The sequence below is a fragment of the Musca autumnalis genome, unplaced genomic scaffold (assembly GCF_047663935.1).
Source record: "Musca autumnalis isolate F117 unplaced genomic scaffold, ASM4766393v1 scaffold_4, whole genome shotgun sequence".
Lineage (NCBI taxonomy): Eukaryota > Metazoa > Arthropoda > Insecta > Diptera > Muscidae > Musca > Musca autumnalis.
The window spans coordinates 210631502-210653729 of record NW_027411977.1 but is presented as its reverse complement, the minus strand read 5'-3'; the positions used below and the strand labels follow the sequence as shown (position 1 = coordinate 210653729).

At 36.0% G+C, this 22228-nt stretch overlaps 3 protein-coding genes across 6 annotated transcripts in view; 2 read left to right on the top strand and 1 right to left on the bottom strand.

Moving 5' to 3' along the window:
- Positions 1-83: 83 nt before the first annotated feature.
- Positions 84-1857, top strand: LOC141401196 (rRNA methyltransferase 3, mitochondrial). The gene is made up of 2 exons (XM_073981176.1): positions 84-1330; positions 1494-1857. Exons 1-2 carry the CDS (start codon positions 207-209, stop codon positions 1660-1662), a joined length of 1293 nt encoding a protein of 430 aa, XP_073837277.1. The 5' UTR covers positions 84-206; the 3' UTR covers positions 1663-1857.
- A 472-nt stretch (positions 1858-2329) lies between these two features.
- Kap-alpha1 (karyopherin alpha1) lies at positions 2330-10012 on the bottom strand. The gene is made up of 8 exons (XM_073981175.1): positions 9888-10012; positions 9160-9350; positions 8680-9090; positions 7393-7613; positions 7053-7316; positions 6646-6988; positions 3063-3222; positions 2330-2997 (listed from the first exon to the last, which is right to left on the bottom strand). The coding sequence occupies exons 2-8, from the start codon at positions 9343-9345 to the stop codon at positions 2813-2815; spliced, it is 1770 nt and encodes a 589-aa protein (XP_073837276.1). The 5' UTR covers positions 9346-9350; positions 9888-10012; the 3' UTR covers positions 2330-2812.
- A 4488-nt stretch (positions 10013-14500) lies between these two features.
- The window catches only part of Usp32 (Ubiquitin specific protease 32), a 34249-nt gene continuing 26521 nt past the window's right edge, over positions 14501-22228 (top strand). For 2 of the 4 annotated variants that reach the window (XM_073985600.1, XM_073985599.1), the window contains exon 1: positions 14501-15156. In XM_073985600.1, coding sequence (XP_073841701.1) covers positions 15099-15156 — 58 coding nt within the window. In that variant the 5' untranslated portion in view covers positions 14501-15098. The remainder of the gene's footprint in view (positions 15157-22228) is intronic. The other 2 variants (XM_073985598.1, XM_073985597.1) reach the window with 2 other exon arrangements.

Genomic DNA, 22228 nt, shown 5'->3' with positions numbered 1-22228 from the left:
ATAAATAATATTATTTTTATTGAAAAAAATCTAAAAAAGAATAACATCCATCTGACGCTTGCCGCTTTCATTGAACTCAGTTTACAGCTGGTGGCGAGCCTGCATTTGTCATATAACTCAAGTCATTCACTGCAGTTGAGGTTAGGTTTAGATTGTGTTAAGTTTTGTTTATTATTTTAAAGAAATTTGGAAATTATTGAATTAAAATGTTAGCAAATTTACTAAAAACACTGGCAACTAAACCACAAATACGCTACAGTTATGAAATTTCCCGCAGCCTATGCTCACAAACCAACAAAGATGTTTATGCTGAGAAAAGTAAAAGAGAGGAGGATGAAACATTAAAAATTGGCTCAAGTCTGTTTGAACAGGCTTCTATAAAATATGAACCGGTAACTGCAGAAGAAGTTTTACGTAAAAACATAAAACACAAGTTAACAAAAGAAGCCAAGGAATCAAACAAATCCTCTTCCAATCCATCTCCGAAATTTGTACAAAATGCCAAACAAAAATACATTAAACAAACACGACAGGAGCGTGAATCAAAATCTCGTCTGATAGATGACAGTGAATTGGGTTTACAGTATTTAAGATTGGATCTCAATGATCCACGGCTAGGTACACTCATGATATCTGCACGTTCCAAAAAGCGTCGCGATAAAGATGGAGAAATTGTCATCGAAGGTAGACGTTTGATTTTGGAAGCTTTGGAATGTAAATTGCAACTTAATGCGGTAATCTTTAGTCAAAAAGATGAATTGGCCGATATAAAAGACCACATAAAATCAGCCTTGGAACGCAATCCACAATGTAAAATCTACAAGGTACCACATCATGATTTGAAAACCTGGTCCACGCTGACCACACCACCAGGTGTTATGACCCTCTTCCAAAGACCTTCACTGGAGTATATTGTGAAAAAATCATCCGATTCTGCTGGGGAACTCCTGCCTCTAACTGTGGTATGTGACAACATTCGTGAACCCAATAATTTGGGTAGTATTATACGTACCTGTGCCGCATTACCTTGTTTCCAAATTGTCATAACCAAAGGATGTTGTGATCCCTGGGAATCGAAAGCATTGCGGGGCGGTTGTGGTGGCCATTTTCGTGTACCCATACGAGATGATGTCAGCTGGGAGAATGTCCCGCTAATGATACCTCCCGAAAAAGCAGATAATTGTTGTATATTTATTGCAGAGAATAATAAGGAAAAACTAAAGGCTAGCAATTTGGAGGTAGTTGATTACTCGGAGGTGCAGAAGGTGGGCTCACACAATGTTGTTGTGATTGGCGGCGAGAGTCATGGTGTCAGCAGTGATGCTTTTAGGTGAGTTAATATTTATTTTTGGAAGCTTATATTTTTATTGTAGAGGACTACAAGGACTCTATTCCAGCTCGTCTATAAAGACTATAGACACTTTCTGAAAGAAAGGGGGCTCCTACAGACCCTAGGTCAATATTTACTTATTTCTCTTCTTTTGTCATTTCAGATTTATGTCCACAGTGGGCTCTAGAGGAAAATGTATTAACATACCTTTGGCGGAGGGTTTTGATAGTTTAAATGTTGCCTCAGCCTTGACTCTTATACTCTATGAACTGCGTAAAAATATACTTCAGACCGATAAATCCACCTCCTCCTCGACGACAGCAACAGTTTAACTTGGAAAAGAAGGGATTTTTGAGACTTTTTAATTCTTTATTTATGAATTTGTTAATGTATTTCGTTTTTCATTGTTCCAAAAATGAAATGCTTAAGAAGAAATGAAGAGAAAGAAAAAAAAGAGAGAAAATAATTATAAAACAAAATTGAAAGAAAGGCAAGCAAAGATAAAGAAATAAAATAATAATAACACAGTTTTTTGTTTTTCTTTTTTTAACTATAAATTATTATAAACATATTTTTTAGATCGTTTTTTGTTAAACTTTGTTTTTTTATGTTAAATAATATAATTATTATAATAATAATAAAAATATATATGTACATATTACATAGGAGATGAGAGGGGGATGCTGGTTGGTTGTTTGGTTGCTATTCAAAAAATATGGAAACAAGTCTCTTCCAACTTGGAAAACATAATAGTGGGAGAGTGAAAGAGGAAAAACATAACTGAAAAAAGATGATCAACAGCATTGTTTGTCTATTTGGTATGCAATAATAGGAGATTTATAAAAAAAGTTATGCATATAACAAAAACAAATAAATGTAAAAAATAGTAAGAAAGGGAAAAGAAGCAAATGAAAGCTTTGTTTGAAAGAGGGGGCTATGAGACATGCAAATAGGTATGGATGTAAGTAGTAGTAACTTTTACAAAGGATTCTTCTTCTATTTTTAAGTTATTGGAAGTTTGTTTGCCTCAGTTGTTTTCTAGTTAATGGACCTTCAGACCAGAAGACTTGGTCATTCGATAACCATTCCAATACATATGTATCCAAGATCATACATCACAATCAAGAAGTTTACTAAATAGCATAAAAATCCAAGGACTTTATACAGGAACCTAAGTGAATGGCAAAGAATTGGAATTTGAAGGAAAAAATATTGCCTCATTTAAAATGAATATCGTTTGGCGGCTCATGCAATATTGAAGAAATGTTTGTTAGTAGTATGCCATAGGAATCAAACTTCTCCCTTATTTTGGTAGCTATAAACTAACTAAGCTTAAATTAGGGCCGTTGTTGGTCTTCTTTTCATTAACATCATCATGGTCATTATCATCATCATCACGGCTATTATTATTTCCATTATGGGTTTATGAGGTTGTTTCTGTTGTTGTTGTTCTGGTTCTTCTTGTTGGGTTTTTAAACAAGGCTAAAAATTAAAACCTCCTTGGGGTGCACCCAGATCCGCATTAAACGCATATTGATTACCCTCAACTGCAGGTGCAACACGTTCCACTTCTTCTTCATTAAAGAAATATTGTTCAATAATATTAAAGGATTTATGATAGATGTCATGATTCTCGTGCGATTGCAAATATTCTATTTTATCTAAGCCTGGAAGATAGAAAAAAGAATTTAAAGATCAATAATTCAGGAAAAAAAAATAACTGCAAACATACCTCCACATTCCTCAATGATCATGGCATAGGGATTTGGTCTCTCTGGGAATTTCTCACCAGCCTTTAGGATATTTTCCAAAGCATTTAAGGCTACTTGGATGATGTCCGAATCAACCACGGTTAGGAAATCACACATTGGTATAATGCAGCCAAGGTGGACCTGCAATGGAAATAAAAAATTCAATAGGTAAATAAATAAAAATATAGAGTTTAGATGAAGCCAAAGACTTTATAGAGGAACTATAGACGCACACTTCTTTCATAAAGGGACTATGGAATCACCATTTCTTTCATAAAGGGACTATGGAATGGAAGCACCATTTCTTTCAAAAAGGGACTAGCACTAGAAGCACCATTTCTTTCCTTTAGAAAGGGTCTCTAGAAGCACCCTTTCTTTCAAAAAGTGTCTCTAGAAGCACCCTTTCTTTTGAAAGGGTCTCTAGAAGCACCCTATCTTTTGAAAGGGTCTCTAGAAGCATCCTTTCCTTTAGAAAGGGTTTTAGAAGCACCTTTTCCTTAAGAAAGGGTCTCTAGAAGCTGACGTTCTTTTAGAAAGGGTCGCTAGAAGCACCCTTTATTTTAAAAAGTGTCTCTAGAAGTACCCTTTCTTTTAGAAAGGGTCTCTAGAAGCACCCTTTCTTTAAGAAAGGGTCTCTAGAAGCACCCATTCCTTTAGAAAGGGTCTCTAGAAGCACCATTTCCTTTAGAAAGGGTCTCTAGAAGCACCCTTTCCTTTAGAAAGGGTATCTAGAAGCAACCTTTATTTCAAAAAGTGTCTCTAGAAGCACCCTTTCCTTTAGAAAGGGTATCTAGAAGCAACCTTTATTTCAAAAAGTGTCTCTAGAAGCACCCTTTCTTTTGAAAGGGTCTCTAGAAGCACCCTTTCCTTTGAAAGGGTCTCTAGAAGCACCCTTTCTTTTGAAAGGGTCTCTAGAAGCACCCTTTCTTTTGAAAGGGTATCTAGAACCACCCTTTCTTTTTGAAAGGTTCTCTAGATACACCCTTTCTTTTAGAAACGGTCTCTAGAAGCACCCGTTCTTTTAAAAAGGGTCTCTAGAAGCAACCTTTCTATTAGAAAGGGTCCCTAGAAGCACCCTTTCTTTTAAAAAGGATCTCTAGAAGCACCTTTTCTTTTAGAAAAGTTTCGAGATGCACCCTTTCTTTTTGAAAGCGCCTCCAGATACACCCTTTCTTTCAAAAAGTGTCTCTAGAAGCACTCTTTCTTTCAAAAAGTGTCTCTAGAAGCACCCTTTCTTTCAAAAAGTGTCTCTAGAAGCACCCTTTCTTTTAGAAAGGGTCTCTAGAAGCAACGTTTCTTTTAGAAAGGGTCTCTAGAAGCTGACGTTCTTTTAGAAAGGGTCTCTAGAAGCACCCTTTATTTTAAAAAGTGTCTCTAGAAGCACCCTTTCTTTTAGAAAGGGTCACTAGAAGCACCCTTTCTTTTAGAAAGTGTCTCTAGAAGCACCCTTTCTTTTAGAAAGGGTCTCTAGAAGCACCATTTCTTTTAAATAGTGTCTCTAGAAGCACCCATTTTTTTAAAAAGTGTCTCTAGAAGCACCCTTTCTTTTAGAAAAAGTCTCTAGAAGCACCCTTTCTTTCAAAAAGTGTCTCTAGAAGCACCCTTTTTTTCAAAAAGTGTCTCTAAAAGCACCCTTTCTTTCAAAAAGTGTCTCTAGAAGCACGCTTTCTTTCAAAAAGTGTCTCTAGAAGCACCCTTTCTTTCAAAAAGTGTCTCTAGAAGCACCCTTTCTTTCAAAAAGTGTCTCTAGAAGCACCCTTTCTTTCAAAAAGTGTCTCTAGAAGCACCCTTTCTTTCAAAAAGTGTCTCTAGAAGCACCCTTTCTTTCAAAAAGTGTCTCTAGAAGCACCCTTTCTTTTAGAAAGGGTCTCTAGAAGCACCCTTTCTTTTGGAAGGGTCTCTAGAAGCGCCCTTTCCTTTAGAAAGGGTCTCTAGAAGCGCCCTTTCCTTTGGAAAGGATCTCTAAAAGCACCCTTTCCTTTAGAAAGGGTCCCTTGAAGCACCCTTTCTTTCAAAAAGTGTCTCTAGAAGCACCCTTTCTTTTAGAAAGGGTATTTAGAAGCACCCTTTCCTTTAGAAAGGGTCTCTAGAAGCTCCCGTTCTTTTAGAAAGGGTTTCTAGAAGCACGCTTTCTTTTATAAAGGGTCTCTAGAAGCATCGTTTCTTTTAGAAAGAAGAACCCTTTCCTTTAGATAGGATCTCTTTCTTTCAAAAAGTGTCTCTAGAAGCATCCTTTCTTTCAAAAAGTGTCTCTAGAAGCACCCTTTCTTTCAAAAAGTGTCTCTAGAAGCACCCTTTCTTTTAGAAAGGGTCTCTAGAAGTACCCTTTCTTTTGGAAGGGTCTCTAGAAGCGCCCTTTCCTTTAGAAAGGGTCTCTAGAAGCGCCCTTTCCTTTGGAAAGGGTCTCTAAAAGCACCCTTTCCTTTAGAAAGGGTCCCTTGAAGCACCCTTTCTTTCAAAAAGTGTCTCTAGAAGCACCCTTTCTTTTAGAAAGAGTTTCTAGAAGCACCCTTTCTTTAAGAAAGGGTCTCTAGAAGCAACCTTTCTTTTAGAAAGATTCTCTAGAAGTACCGTTTCTTTTAGAAAATATCTCCAGAAACACCCTTCTTTTAAAAAGGATCTCCAGAAGCACCCTTTCCGTTAGAAAGGGTCTCCAGGAACACTCATTTTTTTAGAAAGGGTCTACAGAAGAACCATTTCTTCCAATAAGGATCTCCAGAAGCAAAAATCTAGGAGCACACATTTTTCCAAAAGGTTGTGCAGAAACACGCTTTCTTCCAAAAAGGGTGTATAGCAGCATCCATTCTTTCAGAAAGGGTATATAGCAGCATCCATTCTTTCAGAAAGGGTCATTAGAAGCAACCTTTCTTTTGGAAAGGGTCTGTAGAAACACACGTTCTTTTAGAAACGGTGTCTACAAACGAAAGGGAGTCTATATAGACGAGCTGAAGGGAATATTTATAGAGGGGCGAAAGGTAGTCTTTCTAAACGAGCTGAAGGGAGAAAGGGAGTCTTTATAGACGAGCAGAAAGGGTATATTTATGTATATCTTTGTAGATGAGCTGAAGGGAGTCTTCCTTTATCGACGACCATAAGGGAGTCTTTATAGACAACCATATGGGAGTCTTTATAGATGGGCTGTAACGAGTTTTTAAAGACGAGCTGAACGGAGTCTTTATATACGCTCAAGAAGGGGTCTTTATAGACATTTGGAAGAGAGAATTGATAGGCTCCCAGAAGGGAGTCTTTATAGACGACAGATGGGAGTCTTTATAAAGGTGCAGAACGGAACTCACATTCGCAAATATTGTAGTATTCTCAAACTTTCAATGATCAATCTTTCCTTCTCTTTACACTCTTCCCTGGCAAGTAGTCATTGTTGCTGTTGTTCCGTTGGACTCTTGATTCGAAGACTATGCGGCCTTTAATTTGACAACAACAACTTGTCCTTTAAGGTCCCTCGTTTTTCTTTTCAATATTTTGTTGTATTCGTAAACTTTCTATCACCAATCTCTGATAATCTTTTAAAGCCTGATAAGGATATCATTTTCAAGTCCAACTTACCAAATATCTTATTTGCTCTGCCGTACCACTGCTTGTGGCATTAGTTATAGCCCAAGCTGCCTCTTTTCGTGTTTTAAAATCGGACGATTGCAACATAATGTTGATCAATATGGGGAAAATATTAGCATCAATAACAGCCTGAATTTGTTGACGATTGCCTGCTGCAATATTTGAGATCGTCCAGCAGGCTTCCTTTTTAATAGTATCCATGGGTGAGGTTAATAAATGACTAATACAGGGCAATGCATTGCAATTTAAAATGACTTGAGTTTGGACATCATCACCGGTGACAATATTGCCGACGGCACGAAGGGCGGCGGTGACAACATTATTTTGAGGATGCCTGCCGAACAAAAAAAGTGAGGGATTAGTAACCAAAACAATTGCTTTAGGAAATTTAAACTTACATCAAGAGTTCCACCAAACGCCTACACACCCCAGCATCTATAACTGCCTGAATCTTATCATTTGGACCGTCCGATAAATAGCTAATGGCCCAACATGTATCACTTAAAACATCTGTATCGGTATGATTGAGCAGACGGGCCAATATGGGTAGACCATGGACAATTTTGGAAAAGTCAGCAGGTGGATTTTTGCCACGACACAAATTCGATAGGGTCCAAACGGCATTGCGGATCATCGTTAAACGTTCAGTGGTACTTAGAACACTATATATAGAGGAGGAAGATGAAATGTGGGATATTAAAGGTAGTTTTGGAAATATTTTAAATGAGGAATACTTACTGCAATAGAGGCTGCATAATACCAGAGTTTAATAAATGATCACGACAAGCTGGAGAATCACCGGCAATATTTCCCAAAGCCCATACAGCCTGTTCCTGTACATCGTCATGAGGACTTGAGAGCAATTCTATAAATATTGGTACACCACCGGCCTCAATAACTATTTTCGTTTGCTGTGATGTACCGGAAGCAATGTTTGTTAAGGTCCAAGCTGCTTCAAACTGAAAAATAGAAACAAAACAGGAAATTTAAAACTTATGGATCTCAAACGAGAAGAGAAGATGAAAGGGAAAGCTAAAGGGAGACTTTACCAAAGGGGGGCCTTTATAAACGACAACGGGGAGTCTTCATAGACGATCGAAAGGGAGAATTTATAGACAACATGGAGTCTTTTTAGACGAGCTGAAGGGGGTCTTTATAGACAAGCTGAAGGGAGTCTTTATAGACGAGCTGAAGGGAGTCTTTATAGACAAGCTGAAGGGAGTCTTTATAGACGAACTGAAGGGAGTCTTTATAGACGAGCTGAAGGGAGTCTTTATAGACGAGCTGAAGGGAGTCTTTATAGATGAGTTGAAGGGAGTCTTTATAGACCACATGAAGGGAGTCTTTATAGACGAGCTGAAGGGAGTCTTTATAGACGAGCTGAAGGGAGTCTTTATAGACCACATGAAGGGAGTCTTCATAGACCACATGAAGGGAGTCTTTATAGACCACATGATAGGAGTCTTTATAGACGAGCTGAAGGCAGTCTTTATAGACGAGCTGAAGAGAATCTTTATAGACGAACAAATGGGAGTCTTTATATAAAGGGGAGACTTTATAGACCACCAAAAAAGTCTTTATAGACGAGCTGAAGGGGGTCATTATAGACAAGCTGAAGGGAGTCTTTATAGACGACCAAATAGGAGTCTTTATAGACGACCAAATAGGAGTCTTTATAGACGACTAAAAGGGTGTTTTATAGACGACCAAAAGGAAGAATTTCGGGCTTTATAGACGACCAAAGGGGAGTCTTTATAGACCACCAAAAGAGTCTTTATAGACGACCAAAAGCGAGCATTTATAGAGGATCAAAAGGCAGTCTTTATAGACGAGCAAAAGGAATTTTTTATAGAGTTTTTATAGACTTCGAAAGGGAGTCTTTATAGACGACCAAGAGGGAGTCTTTATAAACGACCAAAAGGTAGTCTTTATGGACGAACAAATTTGAAAATTTATATACGCCTTAGGGCCTAAAAACTTTCGAAAAATAACCCTTAGTTTTCAAAAAATATAATTTCATCTCACCTGAAGTGAAGCGTTGTTATTGTTCTTAAGAAATTGTACAAATCTTGGTACAGTACCCCTTTGTATAACTTCTTCAATGGGTGGATTTGGATCTCTAGATAATAGTTTACGAAACTTTTGTGTTGCTTCCAGCTGAACACTTTCATTATCACTATAAAGAGCATCAATCATTTCTTTTTTTATAATTGTTGTTGTCCCCGTCGAATGTTGAGGCAATGGTGTGACATAGTGTTGTTGCTGTTGTGTTGTTTGCTGCTGCTGTTGTTGTTGGTGATTAAGCACCGTCTGAGGTATTTGTTGGAACTGAGTTGTGTGTTGTTGTTGCTGTTGATCATTATTATGTTTAGTGGATAAATCTAAACCAGCTTCAATAGTTTGCATATCATTTGGATGTTGATGCATTTCAGATTCCTGAAGAGAATGCAAGAAAATAATAAAAGATATAAATACATATATTTAAAATGTGTTTAAAGGACATACCTGCATGGAATCATTATCCATACTGTTATTGGGAGGATTATCCAATACCACATTACGTCGTTTTGTTAGCTGCTGTTCCCGTTTCTGTTTACGTAGCTGTATGCCTTCTTCTTCACGTCTTCTACGCATTTCCGAAGAATCCATGCCAGCATTTTTATAACGATGCCTGTGACTGGTAGCTGACATATTGACTGTAATGGGAAAAAAATGAACTAATAACATTAAAATTAAGGGAAAGGGGTGTGGTTTGTATGCATTTTTTCATTCCCACCAACAAAAAACTTTATTCTACTTAATAAATCAGCAAGATTTGTTTATGTTTCGTTTTGTTATATTGTTGTTGTATAAACAATTCTAAATCAATTTTTTATGCAAATAAAAACTTTTACTTTTCATTGTGATACCACTTCTACTCAACATAATCATCATTGACATCATCATTATCTTCTTTAATCATCATTATCTTCATTCATCATCATCATCGCCAATAACCAAACCACCACATGAAATGTAAAAGTGCAGTTCATATTCTATCCCTGCCTTTTTCTATCAACCAAAAAGACACAACGGGGAGAGACGAAGTATTTCTTCACTTTTACTTTACTTATAAAACACACGTTTTTCACAAATGTTCTGGCGATTTCTTCTCGTCTATCGGCAGTTTATTGTTGTTACTTCAATTAGTTAATAAATAAGTGATTTTGTTATAATTTTTTTTATAAATTTACCTATTTTTATATGGATTTTGTGCTTGAATTTGTTAATAAAATTAATTTTTTGTAAATTGGGGACTGACTTCGACTAATATCGATTTTGTTAATATCGATTAATACTCCTGGTGGAAGTGAAGGAATTTATCGAGTAGTTGATAGTCGATAGTTGTTGTAATCGTGTGAAAGCTAGAGCTGGCAAAAAATTTGATTATTTTTAAAAAATTCAATATCGATTGATAGTTTTGTCTACCGATATTATCGGATAAATGCTCTGTTCACACGAGCGTTTGAAGTACGTTGTTCGCCATTCGAAATACGTACACGAATTAACCCGTTTCCACAAGAATCTACTAAATTTTTACTATTTTAGTCGATAACATAAAGGAAAAATCTCACAATTACATACACGAATTAACCCGTTCAGACGACATGGCACATACTTCATATCAATATAGTTCATTTTTTTTAAATTTTTGTTTTTTGATTTTAAAGGAATTTTAAATCAAAAGACATGTAAAATTAGTTAAAATGAACTGGAAAATTAATTTTCTTTACATCAAATATCTATTTAATATTAAATTATATTCTTTTCATTCATGTTTTCAATTTTTTTCTAATAATTTTGGTGTTTTCAACACATTTTCAAATTTTCTATTTTCAAAATTAACGAGAGAGATCTGCCAATATTCCTTTTTGTATACAGACTTTTAGGCAGGTATTTGATTTTTGTTTCTAGATTTGTACGCGAATTTAAAACAATGGACAAAAAATAGAAAATTTGCTATGCTTTGAATGTTTTGCAGTTTTTCTAAAAAAGCGCTACATTTTTAAATTTTGTATTTTGTCTGTCATAATTAATTTATTTCGATAAATGCTCTCATATGTTAGAGATGGGACATATTTTATCGTTGTTCGGAGAGTAATTCTAAATAGAAAAATCGTCGTTCGTTCTCAGAATTTTGTATGGGGAATCAAGTAATTTTTTCGTATTTGAGGGTCGAACAACGCATAGAGAACGAACGACGTACCGTGGAAACGGCACATATGAAAATGTTCACAAAATAATTTGGAGCCGAACAGCGAATAGAGAGCGAGTTACCGTCAGTATGAACAAGGCATTACTTTTTCACACACACAAACCCGATAAGTCCAAACATTTCATTAAATTAGGTGTTCTTAATTCGAATTCCCCACTACAGGCTCCAGAATATTGTTGTTGGAAAAGTGTTCCAAAAATAGCAAAAGTTCTTCCCAAACTTATGACAGTAAAAAATGTCATTCAATAATTTTCTACTTGACAAGTTTGGCTAATCTGACATCGTGATTGCTGGTATCCGATTTTTATCAGATAAATGTCAGCAGAATTTTTACAAAAATTGTAATTTTTACATTCCCGTACTTTTGGAACAAATTTAAATTAATATCTATATTTGATAAATTGTTCATTCGTAAGTTTCGCTAAAAAAATCAACAATTTTATTTTGCCACGCGAATACACATTTTTTGTCCTTGTTTTCAATTTTAAGATATAGTGTTACAGCAGAAGTTTTTTGTTGGAACAATTCAGCGATACATCTACCTTTATGATTGCATAATGTCAAAAACAGTACAAAAAATGTCAACCCTGCTTTTGACAGATTAGGCCATAAAAAGAAAAAATTGTAAACAGCTGTTAGCTGTGGCCTACCTTTATAATCGTACCTTTACTTTATTCTACCATGATAACAACCATGGTACAATAATACAGGTAGCATTATCATGCCAGCTGATGGTAACATAATGTGTCAATTGCATTGAATTGATGTCAAATTTTGACATCTTATGTTGCCAACAATTGCCGATGCGGCTACCTGTGTATTTGTACCATGATAACAACCATGGTACAAATACACAGGTAGTCGCATCGGCAATTGTTGGTAACATAAGATGTCAAAATTTGACATCAATTCAATGCAATTGACACATTATGTTACCATCAGCTGGCTTGATAATGCTACCTGTATTATTGTACCATGATAACAACTAACAAATTTACAAAAACAACATTGTTGTTATTGAATATTTAATGTCAAAGAAATATTGAATAAAGGGGTCGTTTTAAAAAAATTCTCAGGAAAAACAAAAATACATTCAAGGCATATTCATATAAGGTAAATGGATGAACTGACACTTGTATGTGTAAACGTTCGGAAAAAATTGACGTTACTTTCAAAGCACTTACATTAGGTATGTTCCTTTACTTTTGAAAATAGTAAAACCGGTAAAAGTTGTAAACTGCTCCCATATGAATTGTACGGTGTCTAAATACAGTAATTTCATATGGTCTGTTCCTTTACTTTTAAAAATGTCAAAACCTGCAAAAGTTATTACGTGTGTCCATTCTGGTGTTCGATTTGGCCTCCCGACTAGCCAGTGAGAAGCTACTAGGGCTAGGGATCTCAACCCGCCGACGAACCCGACACACAATAACATTGAATGAGGGAAACTATTTTACGGGTACTCTACGCTCTAAGTAAACAATGAAAGAAACATCTCATAGGGACCTTGATGTTTGATCCCCCACGAGCCCACCCGACCTCGGTCCAACACATCCCATACTTACTTTTACGTTGGATCCCTCGAACCACACACACTTCCCACCCCTACTTCATCACGCAACCCCCCACTATCATTCAGATTTACAAAGACATGTTTTTAAATTTTAACAATATACACATGCAATACTTTATCATGTCAGTCCTATATATCACCACCGTTCAGCAGCCAAAAGTCAATTTTCCAGTCAGAAACCATTTTCTATTTTCACGACCAAGTTTTCTTTGGGGTATATTCATCATATGTTTTAGTTTGTTTTGTTTTTCTCGGAGTGTCTCCTTTTTCTCTGTCGTTTGGCACAAATGGTCTGGCCAGATTGTATCAAATCTTTACTTTAACGCCCCCATATATAAAGGAGATTCACATCTGTTAAGACTCACTCCAATTTTTTCTTGATAATCTTTGTTTCCAAACCGGCTGAACGGTGGTGATATATAGGACTGACATGATAAAGTGTCAGCCTATTCTAACAAAGACGTCCAACACCACAGTCCACTACGTAATATCCTGACGGAATTAAACGAAACTTGAAATCGGATAACAGCATCATTTAGTTAACATTTATATTGTATATTTGTAAGTGTGTAAATATCTAGATACTTGTAGTGAATGTGTCGTAGAACAAGTGTGTGATTGTAATGTTCTATTTTCGTGGTCGTTTAACAGAGATTCTGCACTGGACTTCAAAGGAGTCCACGGGGGTCAGTGTCATCTTTAAATTGACTGCTTAGAGGAAATCCATATATCGGTTATTGAAATGTCTGCTGGGCAGTAGTGTAACCGAAGGCAATAGCCAAGAACAACTTGATGTTTATGTGCGAGTGATTGATCCCGGACCGTGGCAGATAATCAGAACCTTACGGGAAGAAAACGGGCACTGGTATACAACCATGGTAGAATAAAGTAAAAGTAGGCCACAGATAACAGCTGATTACAATTTTTTCTTTTTATGGCCTAATCTGTCAAAAGCAGGGTTGACATTTTGTACTGTTTTTGACATTATGCAATCATAAAGGTAGATGTATCGCTGAATTGTTCCAACAAAAAACTTCTGCTGTAACACTATATCTTAAAATTGAAAACAAGGACAAAAAATGTGTATTCGCGTGGCAAAATAAAATTGTTGATTTTTTTAGCGAAACTTACGAATGAACAATTTATCAAATATTGATATTAATTTAAATTTGTTCCAAAAGTATGGGACTGTAAAAATTACAATTTTTGTAAAAATTCTGCTGACATTTATCTGCAAATCGGATACCAGCAATCACGATGTCAGATTATCGAAACTTGTCAAGTAGAAAATAAGTGAATGACATTTTTTCACTGCCATAAGTTTGGGAAGAACTTTTGCTATTTTTCAATTCAATTCAATTCAATTTATTTAACTTGTAATTCAAAGCCAACCGGCCCATCAGTGTAAATTACAAAATGCATAAGAATTGCTTAACCAAATAAAAAGGAAAAACTACTCGAAAAATATAATGTAAGACCAAGAAACTAAAAACTAATATAAAAATATGCATACCAATAATATATACAGATTTACTTTGAAACTACTCCAAAACAATTTCAATCAATATGCAACATCCAAATCTCACATGACATAACGTCACTTAAGCAAAAGTAATACATAATAATAAATATATATATATATATATATATATATATATATATATATATAATATCTAAGTGCACTTTCTAAAAAATCAAACACTTTTCCAACAAGAATATTCTGGAGCCTAGCTAAAGAAATGTTTTTACACTATATGGCACTTTTAACATATAAAAAGTGAAGCTTTAAGTTCCATATGTTTTTGTAATACGGGATAGCTATACAGGTACATCTACCATTATTATTGTACCATGCCATTTGACGTTTTAAGCCATGGCTGCAGGGTGGCATTTCTCAGTGATTTTCATACCTGGCCTACCTCTACTTTATTGTACCATGGTTGTTATAATTCATGCATATACCTTATATAAATTTGCCTTGTTGTTGTCTATTGCTTACTCAATGTTATCAATTCACTGTGCTTGCCCCACCAAGCCCCACATCAGTCAAGAAGAAGAGCCAGTATTGTTAACTTTACAATGAGAATTTCTGATCGGTCATAAGATAGAATTTTCCAAAATAAATAATGGTAGTGGTGAAAATATTAAAATTAGTTTATGATAATACGCAAAAATAAAGTAACAACGGGGTAAATTAAGTAAATTAATGCAAACCAACCCAAAGAAAATGGATATGAAGAAATTAAAACGCAAATTGTTATAGTGTTAAAAAGAAAATTTTATTTTTTGTAAGTGGCCCGAAAAAGAAGTAAAGAAAAAACGAGAAAGAGAAATAAAAACAGACGTAATTTGTTGTTTCTTATTGTAACTGCCTCTCGCCACTCTGCTCCAAAGCGGAGTTTGGAGTACGCGTTGTGTGTGTGTGCGTGCGAAACGAACGCAGAGAAATACATAGGTGTGTGGTGTAAGGTGTCGTCTCCGGAATTCGACTGCAGCAGTTTGTGGGCTAACCAAAGCAGGTGCTTGCTTGCAGTTAGCCACTAGCAGAACTACCATTTACAGATATTGTTGTAACACCAGCACCACCCATTTAGCTAGCACCACTCAGCAGCAAAAATGGGTGCTAAGGAATCAAAACAGACTTGCATTAGTTATGAGGATGCAGTGAAAAGAGGTAAGTAGGAATGAAGGAAAAAATATAATACCCACTGCTAATTATTTGTTTTTGTTGTTGTTTAGTTCCTTAATTTGTGATTTATAGTCATCTTATAGGCCATGGAGATAGGTGGGAGTGTGTTTTTGCTTTCTTTGCCAATGGCGTTTAGGTGGTGTGTGTGTTTGATCCAAAGAGAGGGGCCTCAAATGAAAAGAGGGTCAATGAAATGGGTTATTTGTTATTTTGCCTTATTGGTCGGGACCACAGACGATGGATGAAAGAAAGAGCGTAGAATTCTTTTTATCATTGACTTTGTTGTTGTCTCCAAGTTTTTCTTTTATTGTTTCTCTTTTTTATTTTTTGTTATTGTTTTCGTAATCTTTTTAACATTTTTTCTTCGGCTGGTTGTTCTTAGATTACTATGATAGATTTTAGTTAAATTGTTTTTGTTGCGTTTTTTTTTTTTTGTTAATAATAAATGCAATTGTGTGTGTTGTTGTTGTTGGGCCAAGATGTATGCGAGTGACAGACAATAAGATGGCTTTGTGATGGATGAAGTTATTAAGAATAGGTACCCCACAATCTAACTAAGGGGAAATTGTTGTTATGGTGGGACCATTCATTGTTTCTGCAATAGATGGATGTCGTTGAGCAAACAATGGGATACAAAGACAATGTGAATTCGATAAAAACAATTGATTGATATCGGCATAGACTGATCGACCTACATAGATATGTGTATGTAGAATTAATAAATCGTCTGAGGACATACATTTTAAAGTACTTTAGAACTTCCCACATTGTTTTAGGGGATCTAAGCTTTGGAATATGGCAATTTTAAAGCGACCACGCGAATCTCTTGAATAGTGGGTCTTGGGGCTCTGATTACAACGACATATATTTTGTTGTTGGGGAAGTCCATACTTCACGAAAATTTTCAAATTTCCGAAGGTTCCCTTGATATTATCTCATAATCGACTAGTGATAAAATCTCCCTTTAAAAAGTAGAAGTTCTAATGACCGGTCCTCGACCTGGAATTTATTTATTTATTTATTTATTACATTAACTAGTAGTAAATACAAAGTTAATAAGAGGGTAGCTTTGGCTACAAAGGCCATCAGCTAGCATTTTTAAAATACTTATTACAAATTAAAGACTAATTTTGTTATATAATGAAGTTAGAATGTGTTATGAAGTTATATACAGCATTAATGTTTAAAGAAGTCGGTGACTTAAGCATTGCTAATCCAGTATTATTGAGGTACGCGTTGTGTAAATTTGCGAAAGCGTTGCATGATTGTAGCATATGTTCTATGGTGTTGATATTGCCGCATTTTTGGCATTTGTTGTCAGTATTTTTGTTGAGAAGGTGTTGATGTGTGGCAATTGTATGGCCCATACGTAGTCTGGAAAATGTCCGTATTTTCCTTTTTTCTACATTGGTAGGATAAATAGGCTTGACGCGACTGGGATTGATGTTGGTGTAATGAAAATGGTTGAATAGCATGTTGTTTTGTTTGGATATACATTCAAGTTCAGCATCAATACGAGTTCTCAAATCTATTTTTTCAATAATGTCATCACACACTAGAGGTGCTGTGCATGCATATTTGGCAGCTGTATCAGCATGTGCGTTTCCTGTGATGCCAACGTGGCCAGGTATCCAATAGAGTTGTATGTTATCTTTATCTGTTAACAAGTCACGAATTTTATTCACAGAGATCCAGTTTGTTTTAGAGACGTTCAAGACTGCTTTGAGCACAGACAGACTGTCAGAGAAAATTATAGTTTTCTGTTTTGACAAAAGCGCTATGTTTATGGCTTCAATGATACCTGCAGCTTCAGCTGTAAAAATAGATGTAAAATCCATAAGGGTTTTTGTGGCCAATGTGTTACCATTGGAATCAACGACTGCATACGATGTTGTAGAGTTAGTCTTAGAAGCATCGGTGTAAATAAATTTCCAATCAGAATGTTGTGTGCAAAAATGTTGGAAATGTTGTGCATATATATCGCAGGGAGTTGTACTCTTGCCGAGAGAGCTTAGCGATATATTGCAACGTCTTTCGGAAAACATCCATGTAGGATACTTCATTTTGTAGCTCGGTAGCTTATATTTAAAGTTGAGAACGTTGTTCGTTAAGGAAAGATATAAGGCCGATGGAACATTAGGAATTCTTTTTGCTTTTAATATTTTAGAAATATCTGCGTCTATGATGGAAGATTTAGATGACAGGATTTTAGGTAACAGACGGTTGCGGGCATCAGCGATTCGCTGTTCAAGAGATGGTAACCCAGATTCGATTAATAACGTGTTTATGGGAGTAGTCCTGTAGGCATAGATACTACATCTTATGCTATCGTGATATACAGCTTTGATATGCTTCAGAGTAGATTTTGGGCTGCTGCCGAATAGGTATAAACCATAGTCAATTTTGCTTAGAACCAAGGTTTTAACTAAGTAGGTTAGGGTGTTTATATGTGTAAAACTTTTGGAGGCCAGGTATTTGATTACATTAGATCTGAGCAACAGATCCTTCTTCAGCTTATTGATATGTTGGTTCCATCGATAGTTTCTTGCAAAAATTACACCCAAGATTTTTAATTCGTTGACGTATGGGATGTTAAGTCCATTTGTGGATAAAGTTGCGGGAGTACAGTTGTGCTTACGACATATGTGAAGAATTGATGATTTCGTAGAGGATATTTTGGCACCAGATAAATTGGCCCAATTCGTAATATCGTTTATAATATTGGAAAACTGAGAGTTGGTTGCATTATTGTCTTTGTTGCAGCTCAAAATATAGAGATCATCGGCGTAAAGGCAGTGATACAATTTTGGACACTTGTTTATGATATGGCTTATCTGATTGAACGCGATTTGGAAAAGTATTACAGACAGCGGAGAACCTTGGGGGATGCCATTTTCCAACGTGAATTGGTCCGAGAGATAGTTATTAATTCTGACGCGAAAAGAGCGCCCAGAGAGAAAAGATTTTACGTAGTTTAATATCTTGCATCCTACTCCCCAAGAAGATAAGGAGTCCAAAATGATATGCATGCCTATGCGATCGAATGCTTTTTCGAAATCAATTGATAATACTGATGAATGGTTTCTTGTAGAAATGGCTTTTGTTGCATAAAAGTCTATATGCAGGAGGGCGTCAATACAGCCTTGATTTGCTTTATAAGCTACTTGATTAGCTGCTATGAGATTTCGTATACCAAGGAACCATAATAGACGATTAGAAATAATACGCTCTAATAGTTTGGAAAGGCAGGGTAGCAATGAAATTGGTCGATACGAAGAAAAATCGGTCTTAGTCTTGTGTGGCTTGGGTATTGGTACAATAATTGCCGATTTCCATGAGTAAGGGATTATTCCAGTGTCGAAAACTGAATTATATAGAGATATCAGTTCAGATTTGGTGCTGTCGGACAAATTTTGTATCATGGGATAAGAAATATTATCCCTCCCTGGGGTGATACCCTTCACTTTCTTCAAAGCACAAGTAAGTTCTATAGTTGTTATGCTTGATTCAATAATCGATGCGTGTTTGTTTGATGGGATATTAGAAAAAGTGTGGGGAATGCCACCTTTAGCAGAACAAAATTCCAGAGAAAAGCTGTTATTAGACGATTCTATTGACCATTTGTTGCCGAAAAGGTTCGCAATTTCAACTGGATCGCTAATACTCGTGCCGTTGGATTCCATTGTTGTAAACGTATGATGCGAACTTTTCCTGGTCATTTTGTTTATTTTTTGCCATACGAGACTGAGAGGCATATCACGGCTTATGGTACGGGAGAAATTGTAGAAGCAGATTGCTTTTGCCTTCTTTGATTCGTATCTAAATTTCGCATTTGCCTTTTTATATAATTTCAGATTTTCCGAGGAGGGAGATCTTCTAAATTTGCGATAGGTGGTTATTTTGTTTTTGCGCAGGTTGTTAAGCTCCTTGTTCCACCACGGAACATATGACTTAGCGGTTTGCTTCATTCTCGGGATAGTTTTGTTACACGCTTTGCGAATGGCCTTTGTGATAATGGCGTTTACTTTGTTGGGGGTTTCCATTAAGGGTTTTGGTGGCTAATTCTGTGTTAACATTAGAACTATAGGAACTCCAGTTCGCCTTTTTTAGATTTTACTTGTAGAATGGTTTTACTTTCAAGAATGCAGAGCCGAAATTGATGTTGGTAATGATGGGGAAATGATCACTTCCGTAAAGATCGTCAAGAGTGTAACTCTGTACTAAAGGAAGGAGAGATGGGGAACAGCACGTAATATCTATATTTGTAAAAGTCCCAAACGTTGATAGGTGGGTGGGTTTGCCATCATTAATTATGCATAAGTTTTGGATATTAATAGCATTTTCCAGAACCACACCCCTTGAGTTATTTTTGGTAGATCCCCAGATGGTGTTCCAACTATTAACATCACCGACGAAAATTATAGGTGTATGTATGTTGGTGAAAATATCTAATACATCAGTTAAGGAAAATGGTTCGTTCGGGTTAATATATACAGAAACTATGGTAAATTTTATGCTTAAAGTAATTTCCATAACAATGTTTAAAATATTCGAATTATTGAATATTCTTTTGTGGGGTATATTATTTTTAATTAACACACCAACGCCGCTTTTCGCTGTGGTGTTTACAGGTTTATTAGCTGTGTATGCGGTGTAGGCTTTAGGACCAATAAGTTGAGAGTTGTATGGTAGGTGGGTTTCTTGTAAAGATACAAATTGTGGATTGTGATCTTTTAGAAGTAATTGAAGATCGATGTAATTATTTACAAGTCCTTTTATATTCCACTGAATAATTCCAAAACTATCCATGTGGAGGTGATAAAAGGAATGTATCAAATAATACGTTGGATGTGGGGGATCCACACGGTCCCAAATGCCAACACCATAGCGCATATGTTGAACAAAACGACTGGATTTTGTTTAACACATACGCTACGGAATCGACACCCGGGGCCGAGCGGATCCCCCAAATCCAAACGTACTAAGCAAATTTAATTAGACATGTCAATATCATCTTTGTCATGCACTTCAGATCTTCTGGATGTTATTTTTGCTGGGGTATGTTTAAGAGAATCGTTATTTGTTTCTTCAGAGATGTTTTTTGAAATATTGAGAGTGGATGAATGAGGTTTGTTGAGAGTTGATGGGCTGTAGCTTGTGATTGGTTTTTTATATTGTTTTAGATCGGTATTAGATGTTTGTGTATTTGTTTGTGATGTAGTTGGTATAGTTTTATTTAATTGAGTATTAACAGAGAGAGTATCTCTGTTAATTATAGATGTTGAATTTTCTGTGGTGGATTTTGTTGTGTGAGTTGTTATTTCGGTAGTTTTTGTTGTTTTGTTGTTAATTTCTGACTGTTGATGAACATTGATGTTCTGTTCAGTAACGGTGGCTGAGGTGTTGTTGTTTTCTTTATTAGTTATGTTCAGTCTCTTTCTACGCTCTTCTATAGCATTTTCCAATGTTTCTGTTGGTACGTCAAACGAAATATTTTTTGGTGTTTGTTGAAGTGCTTCTTTGAATGAGCATTTGTTTTTTATTTTGTATTTCAGTACCTCCTTTCTTTGCAGTATTGCTGGACATTTTTTATTGTTGGAACGGTGCGGGTGATTGCAGTTAATGCATTGAATTTTAGTGCAAAGCTGGGGATCATGAACTGAAGAAGAACAAACTTCACAAGTAGGGTTGTTGTTGCAATGCTTTTTTGTGTGTCCAATTTTAAAACAGTTTTTACATTGCAATGGGTTTGGGACATATTCCTTGATTTTACATGGGATTATTCCAACTTCGACAGTTTCTGGCAAGTCGTATAGATCAAAACTAAGAACGTGCATTGGTGTGTTGGTTACTTTACCGTCTTTATAAGATGTGATCTTTTGGCATGCAGTGACTCCCTGGGATTTCATTCCTTCCACGATCTGTTCTTCGCTAAGATTAGTCAGAAGGTCACAGTGTATGAATCCTTTAATGGTATTTAATGTAGGATGTAGTGTGCATTCAATGGGGCAGATACCTGCCAGATTCTTTGCCTTTAAGAAACGAGAAGCCTGAGCTTCGTTTTTTGTTTAAAATAATATATTACCATCCCTTGTAAATACAGTTTTTAATGTCGGCTCACTAGATATGCCTTGTATCGCCTTGGACAAGAGGAAAATGTTGAAAGTATTCAATGGTTTTTCTGCATATTTGCTTTTCATTATAATATATTTTGGACATTGTTTCCTTGTTTTTGACTGAAGAAGGGGAGGGTAATTCAAAGAATTCCCAAGATGAATTGTTGCGCTGGTTTTTTGCTTTTTACGCCTAGGAGAGGAGGGGCTTGTTTCCCCTGGATCTAGGCAAGCGTAATAATTTCCTCCCGAGGAGGACGCCATTATGAACACCAACCACTAACGCGTTTTATTTTAAAAAGTTTATTAAACAAAACGAATGAAAAAGTTCTCAAAAAATATGAATGTAATAAGCAACGATTTATGTTATGAAGATAACGACTTGTGTGTAGTGCGCACGTAAAAAGATGTTGACCTGTCACTTCAAAAGCTAAAGGTGAACTGGACCTGGAATTTAAGACTTGGACCTTTGAACACATTTCAACAGCGTCTACGCAACAAAATCGTCACAATTGCGTTGGTTATCTTTCACTTCTACCTATATACCCTTTCTGAAAGATAAATAGGGTGCTTCCATAGGCACTTTCTGAAAGGAAGGAAGCTTCCATTGACCCTTCATGAAAGAAAGGATGCTTACCTACTAAGCTGGGATCGGGATGAAATTGTTTTTCATAGGTAAATCTCGTCACCCTGACTACAAATATATACAACATTTGTTGTGGAAGTCCATACTTCTCGAGATATGGGCCTCTGAAGTTACGAAAATTCACTTGTTTAAAATTTTAAATTTAAAAAATATTTTGTTCCCGTGCCCGAAATTAGCTCCTGTCCATAAAATTAAAAATTTACATTTTTAAAGAATTTTTCTAGACCTTTTCTGAAAGAAAGGTGCTTCCAAAGACCCTTTCTTAAAGAAATTTTGTTTCCAAAGAACCTTTTTGAAA